General features: G+C 33.4%; 2 protein-coding genes across 2 annotated transcripts; both read left to right on the plus strand.

Moving 5' to 3' along the window:
- Positions 1-2,700: 2,700 nt before the first annotated feature.
- LOTGIDRAFT_113975 (hypothetical protein) lies at positions 2,701-4,206 on the plus strand (the record flags this gene model as incomplete). Its single annotated transcript, XM_009052263.1, has 4 exons — positions 2,701-2,945; positions 3,288-3,417; positions 3,535-3,718; positions 3,878-4,206. The coding sequence occupies 4 exons, from the start codon at positions 2,701-2,703 to the stop codon at positions 4,204-4,206; spliced, it is 888 nt and encodes a 295-aa protein (XP_009050511.1).
- Positions 4,207-11,800: 7,594 nt separating this feature from the next.
- Positions 11,801-12,463, plus strand: LOTGIDRAFT_89537 (hypothetical protein; the record flags this gene model as incomplete). Its single annotated transcript, XM_009052092.1, has 2 exons — positions 11,801-11,866; positions 12,245-12,463. Coding segments are annotated over 2 exons (285 nt in total), but the record flags the coding sequence as incomplete, so codon positions are not given.

Genomic DNA, 12,463 nt, shown 5'->3' on the forward strand with positions numbered 1-12,463 from the left:
TTCCGGAAAGGATTAATAATTTACATGAGCGACCTTGCGTGACCTCCGCATTAGTTTGTTTTGATAAACATGGGTTTTCTCTACAATATCAGCTAGTAGAATGAATCCAGTAGTTTCAAGCAAGGTAAAATGTATTAATGTATACTTTGACAAATACAAAATGGCGGATTTCAGTTATTACCAAACGTCACCATTTTTTATTGGCCGAATTTCCTTATAATCCCAAGCGGTAATCGGAATTCCAAGTGTCGTCTGCTAGAATGTAGTCCAACGAATGAAGTCACGTGATCAACTAGCGGATTCCGTGTCAGCAGAAAATTTCTATGGAACACAAAGTGGACCATATTCTTATGTTATTTCAGTGACTTTTAGCAATAAATCACGCTACGTATCTTATTTTGTCAGTCACTATTTTATTTTAAAATCGTGGTTCTTTGAAGGAATTGTCACTAGTTATAATGAATTGATATTAAAGATAAATACTAAGAGAAGTTAATTATACCACCCGGCACCCGGTATCCATACAACGTGTTTTTATAGACTTATTTATAGATCATTGTACACGAAAATAGGTGACGCATTCTGCCGCCGTTACCGAGTTGGTTGCTCATGAAATATGGGTCAAAGTGAAGGATTAATAAAGAAAATCGAAACAAACCAATTTGTATTATTTTGTAGAATATCTGAGGAAACATCTAAGACATAAAAAAAATTTTCCGTTTTTTTAACTTTGACGAAATTCGGTGTTGAATCCTTATATCCACGAAAATAGGTTACACCACTGTATATAAGCTTAGTCTTCAGAAATACCAGAACTGCCATAAAACCGCTTATTCCATGCAAATTTAACTTTTGAGAAAAGATGAGTCATCATTTTAACATTAAAACATAGACACACATGGATTTGAAGGCATTTTGACAGTGATCTCTGAACACCGTTAACTTTGCTAAAGAAGTTCCTCTTTCTGAGACAAAGGTACGATTGGTCAAACGAATGCCAAATCTGCCCCCTTTGAATTTAGTTAGTCCTGCTTTCTGTACACCTTATCAGAATAATGAAGATGAGCAATCCCATGCAGTGTACAATGAGGGAAATAATACCTGTTCGGTTATTTTAACAATGATTTTCAATGTCAAATGTTGAGGACTCATATGCACAGCCTGTAGCCCACATAGACACTTAAGAAGTTTAGGTTAGTGGGTAGCTTACAACAATAAGGAGAGTAGATGAACACAGTTTAAAGAGGGCTGGCAGCTTAAAAATAATTTGATCAATTATCAAATATCCCTCAAAAATCATTAAATGTGAGAAGGTGAGAAATAAAATACACGTTTTAATTATTTCTGATATTCAACTAAGATCTGTGGATCTACATCTAGTGGTTGTCTCCCTTCGACGGCTAATAAACAACTTACCGGTAAAAGGATTTAATGGTACCGGTTGCTCCAAACTTCATTCAGATTTCATTCATATGAGGAGACATAAGAAAAAATTTCTATAGAACGTTTCGGACTGTTGAAGTGAAACGTTGAAGTGGAGCGTCTTTAATAGGTAACGAAACGACTCGTTCCTATCATTCCTGTATCCTAAAATCTTTTTTTTTTAATGTTCCTTCCTCATCGCTGTCTTCATCAAAAAGCTTGTTGTAAATAAAAATGATCTCCTAAGAATCAAATAGTAATGGTCAGTTTCATGAATCTAGGTTGACATACTTTTTTCTTGTGAGTAGGCCTACCGTGGAACCACTTTACCGAGACTAGTATTCTTTGTATGACCTAAAAAAAAATGTCATCCTCCATTCATGGGCTACAAGGAAATAATAGACTAGCTACGAGATTCTAACATTGTCTTTGTTTGATTGAAGATTATCTCCACCAAACCCAAAAGTTTTCTTTTCAGTCCAAAATTGGTCACAAGCTTGTTCACTTGAAATGCCTACAGGAGGAAAAGTGTCCATTCATTACAGATGTAGATTCTTTGGATTTTAATTTTTGTTGAAGAAACAGACAAAAGTCATGGCAAAACAGACATAATTGACAAATTCATTCATTAATCGATGATATTTTAATTATTTCAGGAAATGGAGATGTATGAAGAAAAAGTATGTAAGAAGATGTGTTGTGTACCAGGCTGTGATAATGATTTACTGGCTATATCATTGGGTGTCCCCTTCCATAAACTACCTAATGATGCTACATTAAGATCTATGTGGATCAGAGTCATTGGAAATGAATATGTAACAGAAGACATGCCAGTAAACACGTTAAAGAAACGATATGTGTGTGGTAAACACTTTAAACCTAGTGATTATATAGAAGATATCAAATCTAAATTAGCTCCTCATATTTATCGGTATCGTCCTACTCTTATAAAAACAGCTGTACCTAGTATTATGATGCCTGAGATTGATGATGTACATATAGAGAGTAACCAACCAGAAGACTTAGTTGCTGGAATTGCCTTATTTACACATAAACCTATCCATGATGTAAGTATAGTCTTTTTTATGCTCTGAGCTTGTCTAAATATAAATGTTCTGCATAATGATAACATTAGTGTTAGTTAGAGTAATTTGATTTTGATGTATTGCAATATTCTTATGATAATGATACAACTGACAATCAAAATCCTTATTCTGACAAAATTGATGTGGTAAACATAAAATGATTGCAATAGACATCCTGAACTCCTATTACCTAATGTCCCAGGTTGATATTTATTTATTACAGAATCTAAGAAGAAAAGGTTTAAAATGTGTGTTTTGTGGGAAGTATTTTGATAGTAAGAAAGAGATACATGAACACCAAGGCCTACAATTGTTATTTAAATGTGGCCATTGTCCTCAATCATATGATGAATTATGTAAATTAAATAAACATATTAAAAGGGAACATAATTCAAACCAAGTATACAAATGTAATGTCTGTTCACAGATATTTATCAGGTCAGTGGGGATTTAGTTTTCTATTTTACGATATAGTTTTTAGGTGAGTTACCAGCTAGCCATAATGGTTTTAAAAGAGTTCACAACCATAACAGATTTTTTTTTTGAAGAAGATGTGTCCAACTCTCACCCCAAAACGATCAGAAATATATATTTATTATAGTGGTTGTGGTGCCCTTATATATATATATATATATCAAATATGATATACACTTTTTCATTTCCAGTAGACATTATGTCTGCAGTAATGGAATCAGATTGAAAGGCATTAAAAAAAGGTTTTCTTGGATGCAGGATTTAAAGAGATTTAAACATGATTGTGATTTATTTGGTCTGTTTTAGAGCTACTGATATAAAGACCCATGTACAAGAACATACAAGAATAAAGCAGGCATATACCTGTGGTGTTTGTGGCTTGAATCTTTGTTCAAGTCATCTGCTATCGGAACATATAGAAAAACATTGGGGAGGAGTACCATCATCATCCAGTAAACAAACAGTTGTTATCGAACCACAGAAGTGTGAACAGTCTAAAAAACGACTAGTTAGTTTACTACATGGCACTTTTAAACCAGATTTAAAAATTCAGGACACATATTCTCATACTTGTAACACCTGTTATCAGATATTTCCTAACCATATAGAACTACAGAATCATATCTTATTAATGCATTCTCTGGAAGACACATATGAATGTTTCTATTGTAAACAAGTCTTTTCACAATCATGTACTTTAGAAGTACATATGAAGATGCACATTGGGCAACAGCTTGGTGCTGTGAATGGCAAGAAAGAGGACCTGTATCATGTTAATCTACAGAATAATAACTTATTAGAAACATCTGAATTAGAAGTTGAAAATAAATCCAATACTCCTGGTAGTGTTACTATATATAGTCATCTAATTCCAAACCAGTTTTCTATAGGAAAAGACCATATTTGTGATGTATGTGGCGAAATTTTTCCTAGTTCTATACCTCTTCATGTACATAGAAAAGTCTTTCACGGAGAACGACCTCACAAATGTGAAGTTTGTGAAGAAACATTTCAATTAAAAATCTCTTTAGATAAACATTTTGACAAGAAACATTCAGGAAAACCATATAAATGTGATGTATGTTTAAAATTGTATAGGAAAATGAATGCTATTGAGAACCACAGAGAAAGACATGTTAATGCTACACCATTGGAATGTTATACTTGTTCATTATGCTTTGATAATCCTGACACCATGTTCAGACATGTTAAAGCTAAACATTGATGAAATGAGTGCTAGAAACTGATGTTTTGCTGTTATTTTGAAAATAGGAACTCTTTGTTCTAATTAAGTTAGAAATGATTAAAAGAATCCATCCATCCAAATAGGTTTTTGGGTACTGAAAAACATCAATTAACAGACATTTGGTCTTGTAAATTCAATCATTTTGTTTCTTTTTTTCTTTTATCTGTTGATGGATGGATTTATTTCAACATTGATACTTTTTTAAATATCATATTTATCCATTATCGATATCCTAATCTCTACATAAAAACTGTGGTAGGATTATATTTGTGTGATAAAGCCATACTTCTAGGAGAAGCTGGACAATTGGTAGTAATGTTAAAGGGACATTTATGCTATTTTGGGGGTTGATTTGGGTCCAAATGACCAAAATTTAAATATAGTGTAATGGCTAATTTCATTCAAATTGTGAGACATTCTTTTTACTTTGTTCCATTGATCTTGAAAATGTTTATCAAATTAACAATATTGTCTCCTTAATCAAGTATATATTTCTTTACTTTCTATGTAGTTCATTCTGAAGTCTGATTTTTATTTTGAAAAGTGTTACTGACACCAAAAATCATTTATATCAGCTGGTTAAACATGTTTCTATATTATATATATTTATTGGATAAACCTAATTTTTTGTTATACATGTATATATTTCCTGTATAGACACCTGGGTTATTTCAGCCAATTTCCCTGCTTATTTTTCGGCCTGTGTCCTCTCTGAAGTTTGGTGAGTTTTTCATTCTGTGTTCCTTATGAAGTTTTAAAGGAAGAGACCTTCAGATAACTGGAATATTTAAGTATCATCAGACAACTGGAAGGTTTCAGCCTAGATTCCAACTGAGGTTTAGCAAACAGATATCTTCAGAAAACTAAGCTGTTTTAGCCTGTGTTTCCTTCTGAAGCTTGACATTGCATTGCTGTGAAATTATCATATGAAATAAACAGTGAAAGCATGTCTTCTCATGTCATTAAATTGATTTTTATGATGATTACTAACCATGATTTTAATGGTGAAGTTTTCTAGAATATGGCTTCAGATCGTAAAGGTATGCCAATTGCCAACTTATATAACCATAAATTTACAAAAGAAAACTAACTTGGTTGACACTAAAAACCTTATCCAAATCACTATCTAAAACAAAACATTTAGGTAAAAAGGAAGAAGAAAAACAGACATATATAACTATCAAAGCCATCATTTGATTTTTATGATTGAGATCTTGAATGATTAAATAAGAAAAAAATGAAACCAGTTTAGAGTTATTGTTTAGAGAATGTGCTTCTAAATCAGCTAAATGACACCGTAGAAGCTTTCACCCAACATGAATGGAACATGTTAATCTTGTGTTGATTGGTCTGATCTCAAAAGTATGCAATTGACAATGTTTCGATTATGGATTTTATAGAAGCTTTGTGAGCTGGTCAGTACGATAAAAGTTGGACCTCGACCAATTTGGTTGAAACTGCTGCGGTGGTAGTAGGATAACCAACCTGTCAAGCTAAATAAAAGATGTGTTCTTTCATGGTCTGGTGAAGAACTTGTTGTTATATTCAACAGATTATACATCAGATCGGAATTAAATAAAAAAAAATTTGAGAGGATGAGGTATCTTTCGGAAGCGCGAGGCCTGAAGGCTCAAAGCCCCTTGAGATCGGGGATCTGAAGGCTGCTAGAAGCAGCAGAATTTTGATCATTTAGACAACTTCTTTTTCACTTCAAAAATAAGACCTTTTACAAGAATTTTATTTTGACTTTCCCATTAATTGTTTCAGACAAGCAAATGTATTAATTTAAACAAGAAACAAGAAGGAAATTTCGACACGTTAAATGGGTATTTTACTTAAAAATTGCAACAAGTTAATTTATTACATTGTTTAAAAATAAAATTGAAGGCATTTTGAAATGGTGAAATAGACAGTAGATGCCTTGGGGCCTTTCCGTGACTTTAAACAAAAGTTTATAGTTGGTGTGAATTCAGTGTGTTAATACAAGGGTTTTAATAAATGATATACACTAATAATGGTAATAAATGGCCTGTTTTAAAAAATATACAAAGTGATTGATCAATGATTGATAAGGATATTTAAAGTCGATTTTATTGATATCAAGATGAACGTTTCTCACTTGATTTGCTGGTGATTCGTTGGAGAAGTTTAATTACCTTTAAGTCTCCAACAGTCGCAGTAAAGCAACATCGTAAAACCAAGTGGATAAAGAAGAAAACAAAGTGATTAACAGGAATTGTTTTGGAGTTGAATTGGTGTAACAGTTTATTTTATAAAATAATGGGAATTTTAAATACTAAAAGTAACTAGATTTGATATTATTGGTTTTTATTGAAAGAAAGTATTTAAGTCAGTGTCTTGAATCGAATTTCTGCAAGGGATTAGTAGCAGTTTCCTCGGGGAAAACACGATTAACCTGTACAATACCAACTTTGTCAAAATGACAGGATATTCCCAGATTATGTTGAAAGCATGCTTAGTGACTCTTGTTTATATCATACTGCTGTCACAAAGTGCACAGTGTTTAAAGTCAAACTCTGATCCAGAGAATACGGTAATTACCATGACCCAGGTACGTACATTTTAATCCATGTTTAAACACCCGATTACACTTAACCACTTTGCTCCATTTTCAGATAGCCTGAATATGTTCTCTGGTAGCAGCGGTGGCGGCGTCAGCCTGTAGGAGGGGTGGGGCAGGCCTACAAAAATGAGGAATGGAATGTCTGACAGTCGCTTGTTTTAGTGGGCACCTTTGTATTTTAACTGGCATAGGCAGTATTGATTTGGTGCTTTCTGACACATACTTCCGAATGAAAACGTTTTAAAGTTATACTTGAAAATTTTAGACATAACATGATGGGCAATCTGTTCTTCCTATGCGTTCCTATTAATTGTTAACATCTGCAGCTACCCTCTCTGGAATGTCTGATACTTGCTTGTTTTAGTGAGCAACCATTGAATTTCGACTGCAGCAATCCGCGTCTGCTTCATTTGTACCAGTTTAGAATGGTTCCTTTCCATACAGTACGTAGGCTCCCGAACGCAGCTTAAAGAAAGGTTTCCTTATTTTTTAGTGTCCAATTTATCAAATTATTTGCTTACTTTGTGTTATGAATTATCATGTATTCTTAATCATATCATTATGTTCTCATTGCATATGATTAATGATTTTAACCAATCATAAATATTGTACATTCTGGAGAAACAGACTTTTTGACCTTTCTTAATCGGCCACTCATTGGGATTCTGTTGGTAATTCTCTTCTAATTTAGCTAATTATAAATTAATAATGGACATATGAGACAAATTGGTATTTTCCAAGTCATTAGAACACCTCTACTTTCTATTCATAAAAGTATAAGCATTTTAATTTTCATAAATGAAAATAAAGGAAGCTATCTTTAAATATGTGCTAACAGCATAGTTTTTGTGGCCGAAAATCGTCAGATCATATTAGTTTATAATTTGTACTTTTGGTTAAAAAATTTTTAAGTTGCACAAATAATTTATTTTTGAATAAAAAACATAAAACATCCTTAAGCAACATGTGTTGATTCTGTTTATTCGACAATAATATCAAGATGAGATGACTATTTGATGTCTCTTTTGTGCAATATGACACCTTGATTGGATGAAAAATGACGCAAAATGTTATAAAGTGTCAGAAAATAGCATAAACTGAGGCAAACTAGCATATTTTATAGTAAAAAAATGATAAGTGGATTTGGGACCGAATTTTATCACTGAAAAATAGTTGCATTTGACATTTATTTTGAAATCTGGAAGTAAGAGATGACCATGATTGGATTTGGCGTAAGAGAGGCAGTAATAGACATTACAGGTGATATTTCGACGTATAAAATTCCATGTCAATCAGTAGGTGCTACTTCGACATTAAAGAATTTACATAATATTTCGAAATTTAACAATTTAATGTACCAGTACGTCATTTCGACATTTTAGATGTTTTTCGATGTCATGTCATAAAATAAATTGTTTGCAGAGGAACAAATTTGTTTTTGATTTGAAAAACATGGACTGTATTTTTACATTTTAGAAGACATTTACAAAGGAATATTTTTTTTTTCGAACTAAAGGAGGGTAATATTACGATTTTTTTACAGTTTTCGAAATATATGAGAGTTGATTTCAACAAACGTCTCAAATGCCCGATGATCTTTCGTTAAATCGTTTATATTTATTGAATATTATGAGACACTTAATCAAATTTTGGAAATAAAAGTAAAATTTGACACGTAAAGAATAAAAAGTATAATATTTATATATGCAAAACGACGTGTGTCATTTTTTGTTATGTATTTTAATGATTTGGTCTGAAGTACTCTTCAAAAACAATAAATGGTTTGTACCAGTGAGTATTGCCCTGGGCAGGGGTTAGAAGATGATATTTAAACTAGCTAAACAATAATATTTTTGTACATATAGATATAAAATCATTAATGATGGATCGAGAAAGTCATAAACTTTTTTTGTTAGTTCATTTGTGGTTGAATTGATGGCTGATTTGGGTTTGGATCAACTCAACTTTTTAGTACACCCAGTTTTTACCAATGATCTGCGTACATTCAAAAGAAAAACCTCAAACTTTGTTTGCCAAAATGAGAACTTGTCTTGAGTTTTGAGTAACAGGCAAATTGTAAATTATTGTACATATTAGTTTGTTCTATCCTACTTTGTGTACGAAATAAATAAATTTTGTATTAAATTATGTTTTAAGTTGTGAGCCTACAAACAAATTCCAATTTAACAAACACAGTTTTAAGGAATCTGATAAATGATTCTCAAAATATATTTATTTCCAGAATACTGTTGAAGAGGTATCGAAATTAGTTCACAGTCGTCAGAAACGCCAGAGTATGATGTACATTCAGCATCCAAGAGGAACTGTTCCCGGCAATCCTCATCAAGTATTACGCAGGCCAATACAGCCCACAACAAACCAACATCACCCAGTCATAAGAAAACCTCTCGTTCCACCACCACAGTTTAAACACCAGCAGCAACAACAACAATTCTTTCATCAGCAACAACAGCAGCCATTACGACAACTGCCGGCACCCAGATTCCAACAACAGTTACAACACCACCACCAACAACAACAACACAATCAGCTTCAATTTCCAGCACCACAGCCACAAGTATTTGAAAAAGCCTTTGCCCAGGAAAGAGTTCAGACTGTGCGACAACAAGCTGCCCCACCTGTATCAATGCTTCGTCATCCTACTGCAACACCCCAAGTAGCTAAAACCGACCGCAACAGAGCATTAACTGTACCTGACACCATTGCTTCACAGACAGACAAATCAAAACTAGGTTTCCTACATCACAGTTCTGTAACTCATGAAACCCGTACAACTTTAGATTCAACCATTCATAAAACAGAGAGTAAACAGCTGACCATCGCCCATCCTGACACCACTTCTCTTGGAAATTTACTGGGCTCAGTAAACCTAACGGTGAATCCCACTGATCTGCAAGCCCTGAAAGATCGTTACAATTCTGAAGATACTACTCTTGATACTGATATAGTAGTTGCATACGGTGGCTATAATTGTAGGTATTTTATTTGTTTCTTTTGTAATATTGTATGTTTATCTCTTCTATGACTGTTATTTCATTTAACCATCTGGATAAAAATCATCATCATCATCATCATAGCCGTCATCATCATCATAACCGTTGCCGTCATCATTATCATCATTATCTAGTCAGCATATATATTCGCCGTCATCATCGCAGCCTTTGTCATGATCATGATCATGATCATAATCATCTTTTTAGTACTACTGTTAATTGCATTATTTCAGCGTATGCAAGGAGAGCCAAGGAAGTAGACCCCAAAGGACATAGAATTGAAGGTCTGGATATGTGTTTAACTAAAGAACAATATAAATTATTTCACGAATCTTCGTAAGTTTTCTTTTTGTTTCAAATGATTGATATAGTTCAATACTAGCCAGTGTATCTCGAATTTATTTTTTTTAGATAATGATCATCCATGTAATATTAGCGTTAAATTGGTTTTCACCCAGTGGAATGATCGTCTCAATATTTGCCAAAGCTTGAGCTTGTCTTGAGATAAGTGGGCGAGACTGTCCTATTCCTCATCTCATCTACCGATAGTCCAAATACTTCAAATTTCTAATGCTACCTCTTCACAGTGTTAAGCTATTACAAACTGTGTCTTTATGACTGCAATTGCCACCTTTCTGGTGTCACAGAAGTTTTAGCAGCGATTTAATTGAATTCGGATGCTTGCGACTGTTAACAATAAACTATAATATTTACTGACTTTTGCGTTGCGACAGCGCTGATTAGCTGCATTTGCTAGTGTACCTTCCAATCAAATCACTGCAGTCCATGATACAAGAAAGGTGAAGATGCTAATGCTTATGCCTAGATCTTGTTCTCGCTTTCTCTTGACGTCTTGAATCGAAGCAAAATTGTTTAGCATTGTTCTGTTATATTTGTAGGAGAGAAAAAAGAAAAGCTATTCGACCGACCAGTTATTTATGGACGAATGGGATAATACCGTACACCATAGAAACTTCATTCCGTATGATATACACTTACTTCCACATACTTGACACAAACATTGATAGGATAGATTTTATACATAGTACCATAACCCTCATCTAAACAATATAAGAATTTGTCCTGGATCAAAGTGTTATAGAATCAGATTGTTCGAATTCACTTAAACAAGACCTAACATACATATTTTGTATTGTGCATAAACAATCTGCATAGTAATTAGTACAATATAGTTTTGCTGCGTTAAAGCTATTCATAAAAAAATATATGTTATTGTAGTAAATGAAGGCCTATGTTATCTTACAGCATCACAAGACGTGGAGAAGATTCATATGTCTATGTCAGTATGGGAACGAGAAACGTGTATTAGATTTAGAAAAGCGAGCAGTAGAGACAGAAACTATGTCGTCATTAAAAACGGACAAGGGTAGGCAACACAAAAATCTCTTTATTCGAACAAGTCGGTTCCAATACATTGTACTCTGTCTAATCCGACATCCATTGGGACCGTAAAACTAGGTCGGAGTACTCAGAGTGTCGGATTACTCAGAGATCCGACTTTCTTACATCTGTTACTATTTATAGCATTTAGCTATACTTATAGCTCAATGGCCTAGTGATGATAAATGATAATAAAGACAATTCAATTCAAACATTTATTCATTTGATTCATTAACAGGCATATTAAAATAATTAGATAATGTACTTTGAACCGAATTTGTAGTTTTTATCAGAACAGAATGTTGATGCACCCGATCTTCTAGATCCGTTAGTATCTTGTCACATGAAGCGACTTTGCCGCCTAGATACTTTCTAAAGTCATCCAATTGCCTCAAACATTGTGCGAATGTCTTTATCTTTGATTCTTCGTCATCGTCATCACTAAATTCTTCTACATTCACGGGTGTAGAATTTGAAGTGACACCATCCGCATGACGTTGCACAATGTCCTGTATTGTCTTGTGTTGTATAATATAGTAAATGTACATGTATACATGTAAATATGTTTTTTAGTTGTAGTTCTCATGTTGGAATGATTGGTGGAGCTCAAGAATTAACTCTTCATCCTAATTGCAGAAAGGTATGTCTTCTTGTTTATCCTTACTATAATTGTGTTGTCTTATTCGTCGCAAACGAAATGAACATGTTTCATGTATCGATGGCTATCCTGTTCTGCGCTTTCTGGCAGATTACTACTATTGCTCCAAGAACAGTTTAAGTATGTGTAGCTTGTTTGAAATGATATAGTCTTTTACGTATAAATCTAAAATGTTGAGCAATTTTTATTCAGATATTACCTTTATCATTTAAGCTGCGATAAAAAAAAAAGTCCGTATGAAGCTATAACAGGCTTTAGACGGTCAATTTCATTCCATTTGTTCTGTTTTCATTTCAAACCTGATCAAGTCTTCATTGACCCATAAAGTAGGACGTAAAATTCTATTTCACTTAATTTCAGAAACAACAAATAATAGTGCATGAATTGGGTCACGCGATTGGTATGATCCATGAACACCAGAGACCAGATAGAAATGACTATGTGGTTATAAAACAGGAGAATGCTATGGATAATACAGCGGCTGATTTCAGAATGTACAGTTGGAACGTTATAAACAGTCATAGTGTTCAGTATGATTATCAATCTATCATGCATTATGGAGGAACAGTAAGTAGTTGT

Source organism: Lottia gigantea (genome assembly GCF_000327385.1).
Source record: "Lottia gigantea unplaced genomic scaffold LOTGIsca_18, whole genome shotgun sequence".
Taxonomy (NCBI): Eukaryota; Metazoa; Mollusca; class Gastropoda; family Lottiidae; genus Lottia; species Lottia gigantea.